Source organism: Corvus brachyrhynchos, unplaced genomic scaffold (assembly GCF_000691975.1).
Source record: "Corvus brachyrhynchos isolate BGI_N302 unplaced genomic scaffold, ASM69197v1 scaffold245, whole genome shotgun sequence".
Lineage (NCBI taxonomy): Eukaryota > Metazoa > Chordata > Aves > Passeriformes > Corvidae > Corvus > Corvus brachyrhynchos.
Window position 1 is genome coordinate 4,773,699 of NW_008238988.1, and position 22,464 is coordinate 4,796,162.

Consider the following 22,464-nt stretch of genomic DNA (forward strand, 5'->3'; position numbering starts at 1 on the left):
GTGCGCGCGCCAAGATGGTGAGGGGGGAGCGCGCGCCGCTCCCTCAGGGGGGATCCGGCGGGATGGGGGGGATCCGGCCGGGAGGGGGCTCATCCCGCTGAGATAATGCATAGTTAACTGATTCAGAAAGATTCGGTAGGGAAATGATAGAATAATCAACAGAAAAACGCGTGATCTGACCTCTGAGGAACTGATTATGTGTCTGTGAAACGATTGATGGCTTGATCGTACGTGGTTGCTGCTTGTCTTGTAATGTTTCGAGCTAATTCAGTGAAGAATGTTATAAATAAGAACGTCTGATTGTTGCTTATTGAGCTAATTCACCCGAGTGGTGAATTTGGACTTGAGCTGTGATTGCTGGTTGGAACAGACCAAGAGAAACATGGACTGGTGGATGAATGCTGTGGGGTACTTTGCATTAGTATTGGCTAATGGGTAAAGAAATGGTTGTGGAAAAGGAAGAGTCATGCATGCTGCTTTTAGTAAAGGTTTGGGGAGGTGAACCCTCCTGTTGACGGAGCAGTTGCAAAGCAAATTTGATCAAATCTTAGGCTGTTTTGCTGTGTGCCTGTCTAGTGAAAGGAGAGTCGTGCTTTGAGGCGCATTTGGGAAATTGGTGTTCACTTGTCAGCCTGATGGTGAGGGGAGCGGCTGTCCCGAGGCGTATCTGAACAGGACGGTCCAGGGAGCAGCAGCGTCCAAGGGGTGGTGGTGGCCGGTGTGTCCGTGTCTGTGCAACAATCCTGCCTCGGCTTTCTTGAGTTTTTGTTAAGCCAAGCGGTGGTGAGCTGGCTTAGCTCCGATAAACAGTCTGAATCTGATGTTACCAAGTGTTTTCCTTCAGATTCCCTCAGGGATTTGTGTTTGTGTAGCTGCACAGGTGTGAGCAAGAGCATGGCTTGTCTGCAGGGAGAAGCTGGCGAGCCCAGAGGATTGGGAGAAAAGCTTCCTTCACAAAAGAGGATTTCGTATAAAATATAACCTCAGCTTTGAAATGCAGCCATGAATCCTGTTGGGTTTTTTATTTGAGACCTCCTCCTGGGCTAGTGAGAGTGTGTATTAGTGACATTTTATATGAAATACAACTTCAACTGTGAAATGCAGCCCTGAATTCTGTTTAGTTTTTTAAATATTTTTTATGTTTTTTTTCTTGAATGAGTGAGACTGGGTATTAGGGATATTTCACAGAATCAGTTAGGTTGCAAAAGCCCTCTGAGATCATCGCATTCAACCTGTTTGGGTCAGAGGGGTCTACTTGTTGATCAGAGGGAGCCAAGAACAGTCTTTGACGTTTAGGGTAAACAAGCAAAATCAGGGAGGCTGCACAGGCAGTACCTGAGCTGTGCTGTCACAGCAGAGCCTGATTTCCTCTCCAGCTGTCCAGAGGAAGCAGAGTGATGAGACTGTGTGCCAGAATTTGGCCAAGGTGGAAATCTTTTCAGGAGCAACAACAAACGCGGGGTATTGGAAGTGGGGAAGCAGAGCCACCCGTCTGCTTTTTGAGGGAAATCTCACAATGTTGAACACGAGGAGACAGAACTGAGAGCTTAAATAGTAACATTCTTCTTATTAAAAAGCAGTGATTTGTCTCAATGCAAGAGCTCTTTATTAGAGCTTTTGATAGGTGATCTTGCACATTTTTTTTATCTGAGGAATTTTTTTTAGGAAACCTTGAAATACAGTTAACTTCGGTACAAAGGTCTCGATGCCATGGGAGTTTACAAATACAGTATAAACTGCAGATTTTTAGTAACTTCTTTATCAAGCTGGCATGAACCCCTTGGTTGTATGTATAAAATGTTGCTCAGGAAATGGCAGTGCTTGGCTTGGTGCAGTTCAGAAATTGCATGTGTAAGGGAAGATAACCTGCATGGTTGCTTGTGAAACAGTAACTTCCTTCCTCATCTTCATTGTGATGACTAATATGGTATCTGAGCATCTCTGCTGAGAGCTTGGTGTGCACAGGGGGAAAATGCTGCATGTTTTTTGGTTAAAATGTCTGAAACCCTTGCTGTGTGTGTAAATCTCAGAAGTTCAATTAATATTTTTGTGGGTAAAAATAAACAAGGACGATGTTCTTAAATATTAATAGTAGCTCCTATTATGTTAAATGCTTAAATTACTTTATCCCATTTGCTGCCACTCTAAGGGACTCCCTTATTTCAAGGCCTGGAAAATGAAGTGTAAAATTTACTTTTAAGTGTAGAAGTGTAAAATCTACTTCTGAAGTGTAAAGTTTGCTTCTAAGAGCTCTGAGAATGATCCCACTTCAGGAGTAGTTAATGAAATACTCCTAGTTAACTGTGTGGCTTTGAAGAGGGAAATTAAAACAGATAAAGGTTCTGTTAATGTGTTTTGTTATTTTTTTTTAAATCTTGCTTTCACCCATGTTTTTCCTGGCTTATGTGACAAGCTGCATGCAGGCCAATGTCAGTAGGCTTTATGCACAGATGTGTGTGACACAGGGATTTTTTTGTCTGTTTCACTTTCTAGAAGGATTTATCTCTCCCTTCCCTCTGCCATTTCCTCTTTGCAGAGCGAATCTCTGGTGGTTTGTGATGTTGCTGAAGACCTGGTGGAGAAACTGAGAAAATTCCGGTTTCGCAAAGAGACCAACAATGCTGCCATTATAAGTAAGTTCCAAACATGCCTGACAGAAATTGTCAGAAAATCCTCTCTCTCACCTCTTTTCTTCCCTGTGTAACGTTGCTGCTGTAACAGGTAAACATGAGTCAGGAGGGTGTTTGTTCTGTGAGCTGCAGCACTTCCAATTTTGTCTGTAATCTTAACAATCTTAAAACAATGCTGTTCTTAGGATGCAAGTCTCCATCTGCTCTTACCAGAGTATTTATATTTAATTATGGCTCAGAGTCTACCACTGTTTGTAAAATGATTTTGGGAAGTCATGGGATACACTGAAGAAGCAAAACAGAATCACAAGGACTGTAATTGTTGAGTGCTAAAAAGCTTCATGCATCCGTTGTATAAATCAATTGAAAAAAACATTGATCTGTGTTTTATTTTGATTTATAGTGAAAATCGACAAGGATAAGCAGTTGGTGGTGCTGGATGAGGAGCATGAGGTTTGTTAAATGAATTGTAAATAAGAGTATCTTCAGCCTGCAATGTATTGTTGTCTCTAAGGTACTGCCTTAGTTTCAAATTGTTATCAAACTCTTAATCTAATTTGGGTCATGAGCTTATTTAAATGCATGGTCACTCTGCATGTAAAGCACAGCACCATTAATAGTGAAACTATGCAGAAGCAATTGAGTTGACTAATTATTTGCACCAAAAAAAAAGGTTATTTTAAAGCTGTTTTAACGATGTAAAAAGCATCTTTGGCACCTGCTGGCTTTTTGAAGAGATTTCTGCTGTGTTTCCACGTAGATCTGCACATTTGCCTCTGAGCTGGTCTGCCATCAATTAGAAGCAGGATTGCTAATCCCCTGCAGACTCTAAATTTGATGGGTGGCAAAATAAGGTCAGCCCAGTGTGTGGTGTTTCTTAATGGTCCATAGGGCAAAATTAAATCCTTCCCAGGGATTTGAGCATTAACCATAGCTCTTGTTCCCTAGAATGTAGATGTTAATGTTACACTCAGATGTAATGGGGACTCTTTTTTGTTTGCTGAAAGAGGAAGGAGTGAATTTTTCAAACTTTTGATCTATGTAGCTGATTTTAACTGACTTTATGATGTGTGCTTGCTTATTTCTGTTTAGCACTAGGGTTGGCAAAGCATGGTAGCTGCCAGCATAGCCAACTAGAGCCAAAAATGTTTGCTAAACTCATTATGCCTAAAATAGGGATGATTATTCATGTTAACATTAATTCTGTGTTTAGTCATAGGAGTCTGTTGGCACACAAGTCTTCCTAAACTGCTCTAGTAATTTGGGAGGTCCTTATCAGTTGACCTGTAGATGAACATCTGCCTTACAGGTGTTTCACTGCCCATTATTCTGCTTTAACCTTCCAGTGCAAGATACTTGCTCAAATATTGCTTGTGTTTAATGTCACCAGGGTATTTCTCCCGATGAGCTAAAGGATGAGCTGCCCGAGAGACAACCTCGATATCCTTCTTATGCTGCTGCCATTTGGACTTACTCACTCCTGGAAGCTGTTCAAAATGTTGGACTTCACCTTTTTAGGCCAATAATTGCTGTAGTGTGATCTTGCTGATCCTTTATTTGTGAAATAACCCAAGGATCAGTTCTCAGGCTGCACTGAACTGTTGTACCACTTGTTGAAACAATGACTCATTTAAGCCTTTCCTGACATTTTATTTCATTTTAGACTGTATAATGTTTGGGGAAGTAAAGCAAAGCCACGCTGCTGTTAATGTAAAGAAGTGAGTAAAACGTACCAGTTGGTGGCTACTTCTAAATATAGGAATCTGCCTGTGTAACTCTGGATCTGTTTTGGTACTTTCTCAGGATGTGGCTGTTGTTGTTTTGCTGCAGTTATTGATTCTGGGATATGATCCAGGGAGGAATCCCTGTTTTGAAAAAAAAAAAGGAACAAAAGAGGGTCAAGTAAATTACTCTTTAACTATTGAAATAAAAGGGGTACTTAAGTTATATGTGAAGAAAATACCTGTCCTATTAGCTTCAAAAGCCAGCTGGCACCATTCCCTGTGCCGTTCTGAATCTTTTCTTTCATGCCCACAGTGCAGTGGGAGGCTGTAGAACAGAAGTCGTGGCTAAAACTGTGGTTCAAATTCAGCAAAACACCTGAAACAATGAAGTTCTTGGTCAGCAAAGAAAGAATTGGACTTTCATTAGGCCAAAACCACACTGGTGGATGTGGAAGTATTTTTACCAAGCTGGGAGAGGAATATTTGTGATGAGAGGGTGATTTTAGCTCTGATGTGAAACATTACTACAGAGACAGCCCTTACACAGAGGTGGGGCCAGTTCTGAAAGTCAGATGTGGAAGTGAAAACAGAACAATGAGTTTATTATTACTGAATTAAAACATCATCTAAAATGCAACACTTATTTGTGCCTGCATCAGGCTCTGATAACTGAGGATTATATCCTACTAAAATAATTGATTTCTTAGTTTCTTTAACCTCAGAAAAAACATTTATTGTGTATAGTTACAAGTACCAGCATGAAGATGGAAGAGTTTCCTATCCATTGTGCTTTATCTTCTCCAGTCCAGTTGGTGAGTGAACATTGTGATTGGTAGCTACTGAGTGTTGTAAATTTGGAAATATTATTTTCTAGGGAAGATAAAACTGAGTGCTTAGTGCTCTCAAGGAGGTTTTCCTGCCTTTGAGGTTCACATTTAGGACACTTAAGATGTATGATAGAAGAGATTCTCTCTTTTCCACTTCTGAAGGCTGAACTGGAGTGTTGGTTTCCTGCTTAGCTGGCCAAAAGGTGTCTGCCTAAATATGACTGTTCTCAGTGTGCTCACCCTCCTCTGAAGGACAGGCCCTGGAGCACTCTGCATCTACTCATGGAGGCTTAACCTAATTTAACCTGTTTACTGCTCAAATCTTGGGGAATCCTCAAAACATGACCCTGTAAGGCTCAGGAAATGAGTGGAGAGAGACACCACCTCTGTTCCTGAGGGATTCTGTTCACCTGACTCTTGCTATTCAGATATTAGTGATTGGGAGGGGAGAAATTCCTCTCATCTCAGAAGAACATGGGAACCCATTTCTTTGTGAGGGTCTTAGAATGCTATTCCTTTCATTCTACCCAAGAAAGGAACAGGACTCTGTAAGAGGGTTAGGATGAGATATGAGAGTTTTCAGGGGGCCTGGATGTAGTGGGCAGCAGTAGAGGATGCTCTACTCAACTGCCCCTCAAACAGTGCTGTGAGGGGACAGTCTAAAGGACTATCAGAGCTGTGGGTGAAAAGGAGGAAAAGAGGGCTTCCTAACCCAGATCTGAGCATGTGAAAGTGCTGGGGGAACAGACTGTTCCAGGAGAAACAGACTCTCATCCTGGATCATCCCAAGTTTGCCGAGAGCAGTATAGAGCATGCTCTGCTTGTGTCACAGCAACCCTCAACATCAACTCACCTGCACAGGGCACGGTGTAATTTTAATAGAAGCCAAATAACCTGGGTCTTGGTTTGGGCTTACAGAGCTGAATTGCTCCTGGGCTTCCATCTGTGTTCTGTATTAGTGTAGCTTGCTGGTATTACTGGATTATCCTTGTTATCTCCTGGAAGAAGATTGTGCTGTTTTACCCTTCATTTTTCAGAGCTAGAGTAACTAGGTATATAAAAGAGTTTAGCAACTACTGAGCATATTCTTCTGTAGTTACCTGAGAATCTGTCTGTGAATGTCTTTAGCTTTCAGTTTGGATTTTTAAAAAAAACCTTAGTTTTGAAGTGTTGTAGTCAAAATAATGAAACAAACCCTCTTTTTTCCCCCCTCTCCCCCCCATAACTACAGGATGTAAGCCTGAGCAGCAGATGATGTATGCTGGAAGCAAGAATAAGCTTGTACAGACAGCTGAACTCACTAAGGTATAACTGGCTTTTGAAATAACTCTCTCCCCCTTCACTGCAGGTTGTTGTGTTGTGTCTTGCTTGAACTGATGGCAAGAAGGGTTTTGTGAGACTTTGTGATTACAGGGAACAGAGCCTGGTTTAGGAACACTAAACGAGGAGTATGTGTGGAGATTTCTATACCCTAAAACACCAGGAGGAACAGTGTTCTCTAAAACAAAAATATCCCTCAGTAGGATGGACATCTTTGTTGTGGGGGAGGAATTTACTGATGGGAAGAATAGACTGAAGCCTTAGTGTGGTGTGGAACAGATCAGTGTAGCTGGTTCCTGGGGCTGGATGCTTGCAGAACAGCCTGCAGAACAAGTGACATGTGCCAAGTGATGAACAATTTCTTCCTCTGTTGGGTTCTTCCAGTACTGGCACCAGAAGAAATCACTGCATTCACCAGGCCTAGCTGCACGTATATTTTAGAAAAGAAATGTCACCTGTTTTTCATTTTGGAGATCTTGGAAATCTTTGCTTAATTGGCACCTAGACTCCTTTTAGCCTCAAGCAGTAAAGCTTAATAGAGTCAGTAGCTGCTTCAGGTTTTTCATACCATGTGAAATGACTTCAGCACTTCTAACAGCACTGTTCCCTTTAGGTCTTCCCTATCCTGCTGAGTCCTTTAACATCCCAGTAAAAATGTCTGTTGGACCAGTAAGAGAACTATGAATCATAGAATGGCTTGGGTTGGAAAGGACCTTAATGTTCATTCGTTCAAACCCCCTGCCAAGGGCAGAGACACCTTCCACCAGACCAGGTTGCTCCAAGCCCTGTCCAACTTCTGCTTCTTCCAGCTGTACCTTTTAAGAAAAGACACCTCTGTTTTAAATTAGACCTCAAGTTCACAGGAGTCAATAGGAAGGAAGCAGAAGATGGTAAAAACAATCAGCACAGCCCCAAGAAATCTTTTTTTAGATCTGTTGAAACTGCGTCTTGGAGGCTTGAGAACTGTAAGCAAGCTTACTGGAAAACAGTAAGCAAGAAGAAAGGAGGGTGAGAAGAAGGTGAAAGCCTGGGAAGTAGTTCAGTTGGAGTTCCTGACACCTCTGAAATGGAGAAATTCAGCCTGAATGGCTTTTGAATGCAAGTCCATGACTGGGTATAAAGGTTCCTGATCATTCATCCTCCTCCTGAAGCAGGAGAACACAGGCTGTCTCCAGTTGGGGTTGCCTGCTTGCTCTTCAAATATGCTTTATTCTTGCCACTCGCTGAGCTGTGTTTCATTTTAACTCATGCTGTGACTTCCTCCGTGTGATTTTTGCACATGACTCAGCTGAGTTCTCTAATCAGTCTCCAGTGACTCGCATATTAGCTTGGCTTCTGTTAAGCTGTTCTGTTCTTGTAACACTGAATTTTGGGGTTTCTCCATTTTGAAGGCCTGTGAATTTGTAAAACTACCTGACTTCTGTCTGTGGGCATCTCATGGACACCTGTGGGCAATGCAGAATTAACATTGTTTCTCTTCAGGCTACTTAAAAAAACCCCAAACCCCAGCCAGTTACTTGCCCAGGTGGAATGTAAGGAGTATATTGGTATTTTGGACCTTGTTTTCTGCTTCAGAACTGCATTACAGGTTCATTTAAGATTTCTCAAAGCTTTGGGTTGTTTTCAGGTTGTTTTGGGGGTTTTGCCCAGAGATGTTGTGGCTGCCCCATCCCTGGAAATGTTCATGGCCAGGTTGGATGGTGCTTGGAGCAGCCTGAGAAAGTGGAAGGTGTCCCTGCCCATGGCAGGGGAATTGGAATGAGATGAGCTTTAAGGTCCCTTCTAACCCACCCATTCTATGCTTTCAGGATTTTGTTGGGGTATTTTTCCCAAGTTTCCTATTTTGAGATATTTTACAGGTAAAACAGTATGCTACTGGATATTACGAATTTATTTCAGTTCAAAGAAAAAATAATTGTGTGTTGGACTGAGCAAAATTGCTGAACTTTGGGCTTAAATCAACCTAGACATTAAATTAATTTGTGTTCTTCAAAATACCATCTTGCTGACATAATGCATGTGAGATGGGGCCACTTCAGGGTTATTTTAAAATGTAGTACATGTGCTTTTCTCATATTCTTAAGGGACAAGAGTAAAGCCTAGAAATAGAAATTATGAGATTCTTATTTAAGTTAGTGATGTTCTTTGCCACTTAGTCTTGTGTATTTTCCACTGATCTGGTGCTTTCAAGAAAGCACCTAAAAATTGTAGGTTGGTTTATCGTAGCTCAGACAACGTGTGTGGAAAGGTGCTGCTTGCATTGTGTGCTTATCCCTTTCCAGTCCCATACCCCAGGAACTGATGCAATGCCATTTTGTTTAGGTGTTCGAAATCAGGAATACAGAAGACCTAACTGAAGAATGGCTGCGTGAGAAACTGGGCTTCTTCCACTAAGGAAAACCTCTGTTCTAAGTATTTATGTACCATCCTTGTGATACTGGAACCAGACATGAATACTTACACCCAAGCAATGCACTGTATTCACAGCTGTCTCCTGCAGTATCTCTCTTGTGCAGAGTTTGTGCAAAGAATAGCAGGTCTGTCTCCTTGAAGTAACAAATCTTTGCAGGTGTTTCCTTATTTGTACCTGCTAAAAGGGAATACTCCTCTGCAGGGACTCCTTTTGCACTCCTGTGACTAATATTTCTGTAACTAAAATAGTTCAGTTCTGGATTTATAACCGTGTACAAACATCATTTGGAAGCTGACGCTAACTTTTTCTGAGCTACAAACACATCCTTATGACACACATTAGCCGTTTTTATGCAGAATTTGTGTACTGTCACTTACTTACCCGATTTTTTGACTTAATGTCTTCTCAATTTTGAAAACTACTCCCTGGAAGCATTCGTTTAGTATTAAAAATCAAAATCCTTGTACAGCAAATCCATCCATTTATCTTTCCATCGAGTCCATGTGAACTGTCTCAAATTCTTGGAACTAATTTTTGTCATTCCAGTAATTCCTCAGTTGCCTGAGTCAATCTTTCTAAATTTCAGGGCAAAGCTTTGACTGTCCAGTTCTCATGCTAATACAGTTTCACAGGAACTATCTGATAACTAAGGGCTGAACTACAACTCTGGTTCCTCTTGTACCAGATTTCTTCTTGCATCTCTATTCTGACACTGTTGAGAAGTTTACCTCTGCTCATTTCCTGTTATCTAAACACCTGGTGATACTGTGTGCCTTTCATTTGTTAGCTTTAAAAGGACTTGAGAATTTTACACTGCCACTTCTTACAAATTTGGTAAAAACTTTGTTAAAGAATCCAAGTAATATTTGTTCCTAGTGCCTCGTGCTGCAGTTGACATCTGTTAAAACAAAAAGCCAACCTCATTTTCTTTGAAATTCCAATCATCTGCTCCATTTGTAGGAGTCAGGAGGTTAAAGCTTTTCATGATAATGAACAATTTATAAAAGCTTTTTGTTACAAGAGTTGGCCACACATAGCTTTTGAGTACTTTAATTACAATCTCTAACTTTCTTAACGGCTTTTTGGTCAAAATTACATTCCAGATGAAGCTTTTGCATAAGTGATCATTTGATTTTCATCTACTTAACGGTTCATCTCTTCGAAACAGCAAATCTAATGTGAAAATAGTATTTAACTTTTATAAATGACCAGTCTTTTCACAGGTCTGTTTTATATTGAATAGAGTAGCTGTCTGATGTGGGACACGTTCAGCCCGTGCCGTGGCAGGAGGAGCACTCATGGGACAGTCTCTCCCTATCTTGCTCGTGAGTGTTTGTTGTGCTACTGAACGAGTATCTGCGTAAGAGCAGCTTCCTGTTGATAACATACCTTAAAATACGGCTGCCCCAACCAATCTGCTCGCTGGGAAGGAATGCAGTGTTAAATTTGGAGGCCAGTATTTCATGCTGTGAAACCTTTGCTGAAAGTGGGGTTATTTTTCATTTGTCAACGTAGGCTGTGTTAGTGTTAAAACACTAATTCCTGCAAGATCACAAGGAATTTATTTGCAAAGGTCCTCAGTGTAGGCAAATCTCTTCTTAGTTTGATGTTATTGCTCATTTATTTGTATATAAATCTGACTTGAGAGGAGCTTTTCCAAATACATGTTGGAATGGTCCAATTAAATCGATCTTTTGGTGTGGGAAAGAAGTGCTTGTAATTAAATTTCTGTGTTAACATACTGAACTGGAAAAACAATTTTATTTCCCTGGATGAAAAAATGTTGATTATGAAACTGTTGCTTGATCATTCTGTACTGCAGATCAATAAAAACAATGTCTTTTGTGACACACATTGTATAAATAAGACTTTGGCTTAAAGGATAGTGTCATTCCAAGCATCAGTCTAGAAACAGCTAGAATCTCTTTTGAGGTTTTTTTGGGATTGTACTAAAGGTGAGGCATGTCAAAGTACAGTGTGGGCAAGAGGGAGGCTGCTGCTTGGAATGTTCAGCTTGATTTGCAGTGGGGAAAAACTGGATTAATCGTGTCTGTTGTACTTTGTACACTGGTGGGCTGCCAGCAGCCAACTGCTGCCTGCACAGGTCTGCACAAAAATAACTGTACAAGAGGCCTGTGTCAGGAGGGAAAGGAGGAGCTGCTGCATGAAATGATTGAATTTGACCTTTCATCTCTGGATTGCTCCACCTTCTGCCAAGGAAACATTGCTCCTTACAGCTGAATCTTCAGCTGAGTTCTTCCACTTCACATGCTCTCGTGCCTCACTTAAGCACTTTCTGCCTTGGGTGCTGCCCCTCCAGCCTTGCAGGAAGCAAACAGATCCTCATGAGAGTGTTAAAGCCCAGTTTCTCCTGAAAGGTGCTGTTGATGCTGCTCAGCCCACCAGTATGACTCTTCAGCCAGCCCTGCCTGGCAGCTGTTCCTCCCTCCCCTGGCTGAGCTGTGGAAGCAGCTGCAGGTACTGGGAGGACGTGTGTGCAGAGGGTGTTTGCTGTTCCAGCCTTGTTTGTGTTCTCCTTGGTCTTAATGCAGTGTTTTGACACAGCTGGCTGCTGCTAATTGTCCTGGGCTCTTGAGATGCAGGTAGTGCTAACACTTGATTAAACAAAGACATCATTATGTCCAGGTCTTTCCTGCACAAATAATCCTTGTTTTCATAACATCCTTTCCCCACCTTATCTGTAGAACTGTGTGTTCTGTGCTGCTGCCCCCTTAGGCTCAGTGGGAGGCAGATGAGTCCACATTCAGGCCAGTATGTTCCAGTTGGGCTTTGCTGGTGAGTTGCCCATCTGTAATCACACATTTCTCTTGAATTTTCAGACCTCTAAAGAGAGAATCTAAAGGACAACATAAATTAACCTAGGGGAGCCTTTGTAGCTAATGGTCTGAGAGTCAGCATTTTCCATTGGGAGCTCCTATTTTTCAGGAGTTAGTAAGTTGGCCATAAAATCCCTGGTCTGGAGTTAGAGGTCTCTCCAAGGGAGACTTCTGCCACAATTAATCAGGTTTGCTTTAAATATTGACTAGATGGCTGGGATACAGCTCTTGTAATCCTATTCATTGATGGTAAGCTGAATTAAAGCATGAGTTTGCATGTCAGCCCATGAAATAGACTTGTAGTGTTTTGAATATTTTTAACAAAAAATGTAAATGCTGGTATTTGATGGTTTAAGTGTATTTCTAGTATCATGAATACTGTTCTGATCTATTAAAGGAGGCAATAATGCAGGTGTTGACACCTTTTTCACTTCTCCAAAGGAGCATCTTTTGCATTTGTACCAGGATTCCATTTTTGTATCTTTAACTGTAAAATAGCTGGTCCAGAAACTATGTTAAACTGATGACAGAGGTCTGACTCAAACAGGCAGAAGGAAGAGAATTCAATTCCTTACTTCAGTGCATTCCAAAAATAAATATCATGCAACTTCTTTTTTATACATACATGTAGTGACTGTGAAATGGAGCCGTGGTGGGACATGAGAAGGGGCTCGGTGAAACTCTTGTGTTTGTTCTGTGGTTCAGACTCATCTTAAAAGGTTTGAGAGGTTCACGGCCAGATTTGAGAATTTGGCAGTTCCATGAAAATACCAGTAACCAGTACAATTTCCATACGCTGTTAAGTCTCTGCTACTTCACATTGCATGTTTACTTTAAACCAAATCTTTTTTTGCTAAGCATGGTGCTTGTATTGGTTTAAATAAAATGTTTCATTAAGAGGTGGTGTTGCCCTGTTTTAATTGCAAAGTGGTTCCTGTCTGATAGGGGAAATCTGGTACTGCTTGGTATCACCTTCCTCCTCTTTCTCAGCTTCCTGGAGTTTGCTTTGGACTTGTACCCTATCATCAGTCTTGAGTGCTCCCTCATTTGCTGTTCTACCTAAAATAATTCCTGTTTCCATCTGTATGATGGGGAGGAGAGGAGCTGCTGGAACACTGCAGGGAGCTCCTGTGCTCTGCTGCTTTGCACCTTTGTGTCACAGACCTCCCACTGCCTCCAGGTGAGGTGCAAGGCAGTGTGGGGCTCAATGTCAGTCTGGAGTGTCGCATAAAATTCCCTATTCCACCTCTTCCATGAGGCCAAGGCTCCTGGCAGAACCTGGAGCTGTGGAATACAATACAGAGAGCAGGTGCCCCCTGAACAGTGTCAGAGTAGCTGTCAAGGAGACAGAAGAACTTAGTACTTTTACCTTCCCACAGTTGTTGGCTCATCTCCTGCCCAAGAGACCACTGCATTAATTTGATCTAAGCACTCCTTTTCTGCCTTCTTGCTGTTTCATGCTGTCATGATCTTCGGAGATTTTGATTCTTCTATTGTTGAAAAAACTGCCAACTATAATGCAAGGAATTCAGCTTCAGCACCTGACATAGATTGTTTCTGCCAACACTGAAGAACAGCATTAATAGGCCACAGATTAGACATGATAGAAATAAACCCCTTTGCTCCCAGGTGAGAGAACTCTGTGAAGGAGAAAAGGCACAGCTGCTTCAGCACATCTGGCTCCTCAATGGCATCTCTGTCACTGAGATGGCAAAATCTGTTGCCAAAAGCTCAGGGAAGTAAAAGCTGCTGTGGGAGAAGAATGGTTCTCCAGAAAAGGAGATTTAAAAAAAGGAATAAATATCTCTCCCATGGGAGAGGGTCACCTGTGGGGTCTTTGGCATTCTCTGCTGGTCACTGAGTGTGCTTCACTAGGAAATGGGCAATATTTTATTGGTACTGCCCCATCACAGGCGGTAAAAACAACAGCAGAATAAAGGAAATTGCCAGGACATCCAGGGATATGAAGTGAAGGGCAGCTGCTTCCATTCAGGAAAGGTCATTGGCTTCTAATAGTTATGATGGAAAGGTCAGTTGAGTGGTAATTAAAATCAAAGCAAGAGAGGGAGTAGGAATCAAAATGGGAAACCTCTGCACAGCAGGACAAGCCTGCAGTGTACCTGCAGCCTGAGTATCTCGCAGCTGGTGCTTTCCCTTCCAAGGTGTGTGAAGAGATGGCTTGCACAGGGCTGGGAGTTTGCTAAGGAGATCCCATGGCTTGGCAGGGTGTCTGGGAGTAATACGGAGGAGAGCTGTAGTTTGTTCTGGAGGAGCTGGAAGGGGAATCATAGGGTGGTTTGGGTTGGAAGGGACCTTAAATACTATCCAGTTCCACCCCTGCCATGGGCAGGGACACCTTCCACTATCCCAGGTTTCTCCAAGCCCTGTCCAGCCTGGCTTGGAACACTTCTGGGGATGGAAGCTGGGGCAATCGCTGTCTGTGTGTGACAGTGTGTGAGTATGCCTGTGCCTACTGTTCCATGGCTTATGGGATTGACTGGAATACAAGCTGGCTCCCCCAAGCTCCTCACAGGTGAAGTTCCTGCAACTTCCTTTTGGTGCAGCTTGTTTAGGTGCAGGTGAGGGGGGGAAGCCAAGCACAGGCAGGTGAGATTCTGATATGGTGCCACTGAGAGACAGAATGGATATTAAACAGCCTTGAGAGGGAGGGCTGGTGGGGCTATGGGAAGGACATGAGGTGCTCCTTGGGTGTAAGAGTGGTTGGAATCTGTTCAGCTGCACTCCTGTATGGCAGGGGTGAGGATTTAAGATGGTCCTCACCCCTTGGAACAAAACTGAAGATGTGGCAGGTGGGTCATCCCCTGCACTTGTTAGTTGGCACAGTTGTGTTGATGCCTTTTCCTGGTCTTAAAATCAAGAGTCAAACACGGTTAGAAGGGAAAAAGGGATTTTACCTTGGTATTTATTTTAAGGATCCTTAGGTGCACACATCCAGGTCGAATGCACCTCAGTGCCCACTGCAATGCCCACTCCCAAAAGATCTGGTATAACATTATAGGACTTACTAATTATCACATCTATCAAAAATTCCCCAATGAGAGGCTCGAATGATCCCCCCCTCCCCAAGGAGCCTTCCCCTGGATGGTTCTATCTTAGTTTACAAAATGTATTCTGGAGAGGACCTTGGGGTCTGGGGCACACTGATCCCTAGCTACGAAGCTTCTAAAATGTTTAGTCTCCTAGCTGACCAAACAAGTCCAAGAATGTAGGCAAAAAGCACTAGGAATACAGAAGTTGTAAAAAGGTATAACAGGGGTTTAAAAGAAAAGGCAAAAATCATCATGGCATCAGTGTCAGCTGCAGTTTTGGTGATGTACTACAAGGTCTAAAAAAATTAAGCTCAGCTTCCTGTGGGAAAGCCTGCACAGAGGGGCTTATAAATGCTGGAGAGCTTGGATTTGGCTTCTACACATGTAACTCCAGTTTGGTTACATTCTCTGCAGGGGCTTCCCTTAGGGCAGGTAACTGCTTCTCTCTGGCAGCAAAGGAAGAGCTGTGGAGATGATGTCATTTGTTCCCACCTCCTCCAGAAGGGAACTGAGCCCAGGGAATTGGTCGTGGGTGCTGAGCTGGCCTTCAGGCTGATCTGAGCACACAGTTTAAATGATAACTACTGGGGAAGAGAGAATTTTTCTGGGATCTGAGAGGCAGCTCTGGTGTTCTTGAAGAGCAGCCTTGAACTGCCAGACATGCAGGTGTATAGGTTCCTACAGCATAGCAGGGAAAAGGAGTTGTAGTTCTAAAAATACATATCTGGGATCAACATCTTGGGGAATTGGCATCCTCTCTCGAGCTGCAGAGTAAGGGAGTGGACTGGCTTGCTTTGTGCTGTGTCCAAGGCATTGGAAATGTCAATTCTAGAATTTTTTAAATAAATGCAGTTCTAAATACAGTTCCTGGCTTTAGCTTTTAGTTTTTCCAATTAATACACATTTGCATCTGGCAGGTTTGGATATTGAAAGGTTGAGCATAAGGCTGAGCAGTTGCATACTTGAAGTTTTTTATTAACACCAAATTTTCATTTTGTGGGAAGCAGCAAAGGGTGAAATACTAAACAGTGAATATTCTCTAGTGGTGGTTTGGACACTGCTGGCATGTCATCAACCTGTTGAAGTGAGTCCACAGGAGGCCACCAAGTTGATCAGAGAGATAGAGCACCTCTGCTCTGACAAAAGACTGACAGAACTGGGATTGTTCAGCCTGGAGAAGAGAAGGCTTCCAGCACCTGAAAGGAGACTACAAGAAAGATGGAGAGAGAATGTCTACAGGGGCCTGGAGTACCAGGACAAGGGGGAATGGCTTCAAACTGAAAGAGTAGGTTTAGATTGAATACCTGAAAGAAATTTTTGACTCTGAGGGTGGTGAGGCCCTGGCACAGATTATCCAGAGAAGCTGTGGCTGCCCCATCCCTGGAAGTGTTTAAGGCCAGCTTAGACAGGGCTTGGAGCAACCTGGGATAGTGGAAGGTGTCTCTGCCTAGGGCAGGGGGATTGGAACCAGATGATATTTAAGGTCCCTTTAAACCCAAACCATTCTGGGATTCCATGATTCCAAGTTGACATCATTGTAAACTTGGGCACTGTTCCCCTCCCAGGTCTTGTAGGCTTTTTTCCGTATCTGCTGTTCCTTTGGGTGCTGTTAAGATGCTGTGATCCTGCATGGATAATGGACTGTCTGATGCTGTGTGTATGGGCAGCATCCTGGGCAGCCTCGCTGTGATCTGTCTACCCTCCCTGTCTTTTCTCTAGCCATGAAGTGAAGGGGATGACTTCAATGCATTTGCACAGATGTAGTTAATCAGAGTGGCCCATTGTGTCCCACCGCAGGGGGATCGTCTCCTCTGGACTGTGCTGTCATGTTTCATTCTTTCAAGGACTGCAGACACACTCTGGGTTAGCCCTGTTCACCTCTGGAGCAGTGTGAGGTGTCTCCTACAGAACGTGATGGAGCTCGGCTGAAACTCCCCTGACAGCTCTCACAGCTCCTCAGCAGGGGACAGAGGGGAGACAGGAGCAATTATCATCCAGAGGGACTCTGAATGCAGAACAGATGTAAACACTGGGAAAACAGCACGTCTGTCTTTCACGGCAAATTTACTCCTGGGACGGGAAGTCCCATACAGGCTGTTTGAAAGGCACACACTGTTACCCCGTTCCTGCTGTTCTGTGCCATGAGCCCCATGAATGGAGCTTCTCTTCCCTTTCCTGCAGCCCTCAGCTCAGCAATTAATATAATGCACCCTTGAAATCCTTGTGCCAAACAGCTGCTGGTGTTGTCACCTCGTTTCTGGGGAAAACTGGAAGACAGCAGAAGAAAATGGGGCAGAAAACATTCAGTTGAAAGGGGCACCAGCCATCTTGTACTTTCAGTGAGCCTTAGAGGATGGAACTGGAGCAAAAATCAGGGGTCATTGTCCCCATGGAGCTGAAGAAGGAACAGGCGGGATCTAGCGTTTCTTCAAAATAATGTCTAATTTTAAATATATACTGTTGGAAAATGCTGCTTGATAATTGGAAGGAGAACGTGCCCGCCTTGCTCACAACTGCAGTCTGCCTGGCCATCTGCTCTGCCAGCAACAAATCCTGGATTGATCTGTGAGTGTGATTAATTCAGCAAGGACGGCGGGATCAAGGGATCAGCCAGAGACAATATTTATACCCTACCTCCAACTGTGAATGTGCAATTGTTTGGTTCAGGAGTACAAAACAAATTGTATAGCTGTATTACTGAGAGAATAGAAAAATAGAAGCGTCCACTCAACAGCCCTTCTTTCCTTGGATGGCCCCATTCCAGGGTCTGTAAGTACAGTTTAATATAAGCCCCCCTTCCCTGTCTGGGAGGTGAACAAAGCCGTTCTCATCTACAGAAAACTTCTGCATCTTTAGTGCTGCTGCCTCATTCCTGTGGTTTAGTCCTAAAATCTTGGAGGTACTGGCTCTGTGCCCTCATCCACATGGCCTGTGGATGTGGAGTGTGAGGCAGCCACTCCACCCAGCTCCCCGTGCCTGAGGTTACTGGTGGGAGAACTGGTGCGGACACAGGGACCGAGCAGAGCTGGGCTTTAAATATCAAGAACAACCAGTGGGGTGGATTTCTAGCACTGGTACAGCTTTGAGCTGATTTGATAATACAGATGTAGCTGGAGAGATCAAAAGCAAAATTTGTGAAGGAATTTAGATGTGGATGGAGGCTTTTGAAATCCAATTTAGTGTGATTCAAGTGTGTAAATACACATTGGGCCTGAAGGTGCCCTACTCAGGGCCACAAGGAATGTCTGTGGGAGAACAGGAAGACCAAGGTCAGAGCCCTCCACAGCTTATTTTTTCTGATACAAAGCTGAAGTTGTGTGTATCTTGCCTCCTTTTGGGCAGAAACAATAAGGATGTTAATCCCTGGAAGTGTTCCAGGCCAGGCTGGACAGAGCAACCTGGTCTAGTGGAAGGTGTCCCTGCCCATGGCAGGGGGTAGAACTGGAGGATTTCAAGGTTCCTTCCAACCCATGCCATTCTGGGATTCTGGGATTCTAAGAGCTAAGGACTAAGGGTGACATTTTTGGAGTCACCAGTACTACAGCTAGGCTAATGCAGAACGTTTTGGAAAATACCCCTCTTTGTTATGAGCAGCCAAATCCTGAAATGAATTATAATTTTTTTTTTTAAAAATACAACCCTTTTTCTGTCCACACACTGTTATCATACTCAAAATTGTGCGGACAGCCATTAACTGGAGCGCTACCCAGCATGAGAAAAACAAACCCTGTTATTATGAGGACAGGGTGAGTATTCAGTATTTAGCCTATTAAATGAAAACTGTTGCCATCTGACCGTGAATGTTGGAGGGATTGAGGCCATGGGGGGATTCTGTAACGAGTCGTGGTGAGATGCCTGGCAGAGACTGTGTTTTGAAATTGGATTTTAAATGTGATTGTTTCTCTTGAGACTGGCTTTCATGTGCAATGGAATTTATAATGTTAATTTGTTTATGTGATCACTACTAAATGGGAGAGCCTAAGCAAGGATTCTGGAGGTGAGTTAATTAGTGCAACAGGAAAGGGTATTTGCTGGTGTGGAAGGGAAGTTGGGGCACTTACAAGTGCAGGGATCTGTTCATGCTGCTGATCAAAGACTGAACCAATGTCTGTTAGTGGATGAAGGAGGTAAGTGGGTGAGTTCTGTGCTCTTGCTGCTCCTGATGTGTATTTACAGGTGTGCAGGAATGTGACCTTGGCTGGACTCTGTTACAGATACTCAGAGAGTCTCTGCTAAATTCACAGAATCACAGGATGGTTTGGTTTGGAAGGGTCCTTAAAGATCATCTCATTCCACCCCTTGCCCTGGGCAGGGACACCTCCCACTATCCCAGGTTGCTCCAAGCCCCATCCAGCCTGGCCTTGGACACTTCCAGGGATCCAGGAGCAGCCACAGCTTCTCTGGGCCAGGGCTTCACCACCCTCACAGGAAGGATTTCTTCCCAATATCCCATCTAACCCTGCCCTCTATCAATTTGAAGCCATTCCTCCTTGTCCTGTCCCTGCCTGTCTAAAAAGTCCCTCCCCCTCCTTTTTATGAGCCCCTTAAACTGTAGATAAATATTCCGTTTTTCCTTTCCTGAAAACCCAGTAAGCCAAGTCTATTAAAGTCAGCGGGATTTTTATTGCCAAGTTCAACTGTATTAGATTTCTCCTTGATATCTATAACTGAAATGACAGTTTTTAATGTCGAAGGATGTGGTTAACCTGTGCATTTCTACCGTGATAATTCAAAGAAATTGCTCCATAATCTTTCCTCACAGCTCTCTGCCAAAATCTTCCTCATGAACAGCCTGTAACACACTGAATTATGACTGATTATATGGCTGTTTTCCAATAAGGACAAGTACTTGAGAGGGATTTAAGATGAAGTGAACAGACACTGACATTTTCCCTGGGGATTCCAATCAGGATTAAACTCAGTGTGTCCAGACGAAGGGGAAAGTGCATTAAGAGCTCCTCTGTGCCTTCCTGACATTGTTTACAAAGTTTAATCAGAGAAAATACCCAGTCATTGTTTGATTTGAGATCCCAAATGAATGTGAAATAAGAATTAATTAGACCCTTTTCTACAGCATTTGCTTTTCACTTCCTTTTGTGTTATCTTACAAAAACCAATCTATGATACAAGAAATCCTTCAGTGCACAAATCTTTGTTGTGCAAGATTACAGCTGCTTCCGCATTTCCTGACAGGGTAATTGCAGTTGAATGGTATGCCAGCACCCGAGGGAATAAAATGCTGCATTCCTTGAGGCAGAACCAGGATTAATTGCAAATGCAAGTATGTGGCTGACACACCTTTTACTTCTGATACTGCACATCCCTGTTGCACAACATTTTGATGTACAAGAAATCATCAAGTACAGAAGTATCTACCTTGAATGGATCAAACTGCAGTGGAAAACCAGCATTCCCCAGCCCCAAGGTATAAGAGGATCTCTGCACCCATCCTCTGTTTCTCTACCTCCCGCAGCTCTTCTAATGCAAACTGGCCTCCTGGATGGCTTTGGAAAAGCCTGAACCAGAGAGTTTGAATGCTGGATGTCAGGTTTTCTAGCACAGTCAGTCCAATGGCTGTGGGAGTAAGTGTGCCTGTGCAGCTCAAGGGTACTCCAAGTAAGAAATAAACAATTTGCTAACAAATAAGGCTAAAGAAGCACCAAGTTACATGAAGAAAGCTAAGTTATTGCAGAGGAATTGCAGAAATTGTTGTTTCTGGCTCCTCAGGAGCGAGGGATAAGGAGTGGTTGGGAGGTGGCTGTGATGCACTGCCAGGGCCTCTCTTCCTAACCACATCCTGTCAGCCTGAGCTGGAAGGAAACCACAACAGGCTCAGCCTTTACTGATGTTCTCACTGCCCAGTGGTCATCTTGTCTATCCCTCTTGCAAAGCGATGGGAAGGCTCCTGGGACAGAGTTGGGAATGGCTCAGAGCAGCTGCCTGGGCTGCAGTACCCACCCCACACTCTCCTGGCCTTGTGTTGTCTTACCTTCTAATAAATCTCAGAATCAGACACTGGTTTGGGTTGGAAGAGTCTTCAAACCCCATCTTGTTCCAACACCCTGCCATGGGCAGGGACAGCCTCCACTAGAACAGGTTGTGCAGGGGTCATCTTCACTAAAATTTATTTTAAAATCTGTTTTCTGGGTTTCACATCAAAGTTTCATGGGGTATAATGACACCACTGTGGTTTTATTGAGAGTAATTTGTGGACGAGATGAGTGATTTTACACCGAAACATCAACTTTATCTTTGCAACAGCTGATTTCCTAAAGACTGCTCTTTTGCTACAGTTTTTCCTGTATTTTGGTGAAGGAAATAAAGTTTCTGCTCATCTCTCATTGTGACACTCCATTAATTGTGTATAAAGCTTTCCAGCAGATAACACCGGAAAATATTATTTCATTTGGCAGCTGTTGGTTTTATGGAAATCATCCCTCACTCTGCTCCAGAGGAAATGATTGCAGCAATGTCACCCTGGCTTGCCTTTACTGCATGGTGTCACTGCTTAAACTGAAACAACTTTTATGTGACCCTTTGGAAGGAGAGTGGGGTGATCTTCTCCTCAAACTCTTTTCTCATCTTGCTGTTTCCTTTGGGCAGGCTCCAAGTTGTATCGATTTGGGATTGTATGACCAGCCCTCCCTTCCCCCGGGCACACACAGCACAGCCCTCTCCAGCCATTTCTTCCTAAATTTGCTATTTCCCTTTTCTACAGATGTAGCTTGCGCTGACCAGGGAATCTCACATGGTCAGGTAGGGATAGGACATGGGGGAATGGATGTAAACTAAAAGAGGGAAGACTTAGATGAGGTATTAAGAAGAAATTCTTCCTGTTGAGGGTGGTGAGGCCCTGGCATGAGTTGCAGAGAAAAGCTGTGGCTGCCCCATCCCTGGAAGTATTCAAGGCCAGGTTGGACAGGTCTAGTGGAAGGTGTACCTGCCCATGGCACTGGGTTGAAAATTGATAGTTTTTAAGTTCCTTTTCAACACAAACTCCTGGAAAAGCTGGCAGTCCATGACTTGGACAGGTTCACTCTAGGTTGGGTTAAGAACTGGCTGCATGGCTGGGCCCAAACAGTGGCGGGGAATGGTGCTGCACACTGGTGGTGTCCCCCAGGGATCAGTGCTGGGCCCAGTCGTGTTTAATGTCTTTATTGATGATCTGGATGAGGGGATTGAGTCTGCCATTAGCAAATGCGTGGACAACGCCACATTGTGTGGGAGTATGGATCTGCTACAGGGCATGAAGGCCATGTAGAAGGACCTGGACAGGATGGGCTTAGACCAACAGTCTTATTCAAAGTTGAGTAAGAACAAGTGTCAGGTCCTGCACTTGGGTCTCAACAGCCCCATGGGGCACTCCAGGCTGGGGCAGAGAGTCTGGAAAGTGGGAAAGGACCAGGGGGTGCTGGTTGACAGCAGCTGAACATGAGCTGGGGTGTGCCCAGGTGGGCAAGAGGCCACTGGCACTTGGCCTGTGTCAGCAATAGTGTGGCAGCAGGATCAGGGTAGTGCTTGTTCCCCCGAGCTGGGCACTGGTGAGGCCACCAAGTGCTGTGTGCAGTTCTGGGCTCCTCAGTTCAGGAAGGACATTGAGAGGCTGGAGCGTGTCCAGGGAAGGGAATGGAGCTGGGAAGGCTCTGGAGCACCAGAAGCGGCT

At 43.8% G+C, this 22,464-nt stretch overlaps 1 protein-coding gene across 1 annotated transcript; it reads left to right on the forward strand.

The window, feature by feature from the left end:
• Positions 1-6: 6 nt before the first annotated feature.
• Positions 7-12,650, forward strand: GMFB (glia maturation factor beta). Its single transcript, XM_008637310.2, has 7 exons — positions 7-17; positions 2,537-2,633; positions 3,034-3,083; positions 4,021-4,070; positions 5,084-5,166; positions 6,413-6,486; positions 8,824-12,650. The coding sequence occupies exons 1-7, from the start codon at positions 15-17 to the stop codon at positions 8,893-8,895; spliced, it is 429 nt and encodes a 142-aa protein (XP_008635532.1). The 5' UTR covers positions 7-14; the 3' UTR covers positions 8,896-12,650.
• The last annotated feature ends 9,814 nt before the right edge of the window (positions 12,651-22,464 follow it).

What these genes read in the sequence shown, in the direction of transcription:
- GMFB (XM_008637310.2), top strand. An exon ending in CAACAATGCTGCCATTATAA is followed by an intron (nt 2,634 to 3,033) that starts GTAAGTTCCAAA and finishes TTTGATTTATAG; the next exon opens with TGAAAATCGACAAGGATAAG. An exon ending in AGACAGCTGAACTCACTAAG is followed by an intron (nt 6,487 to 8,823) that starts GTATAACTGGCT and finishes CATTTTGTTTAG; the next exon opens with GTGTTCGAAATCAGGAATAC.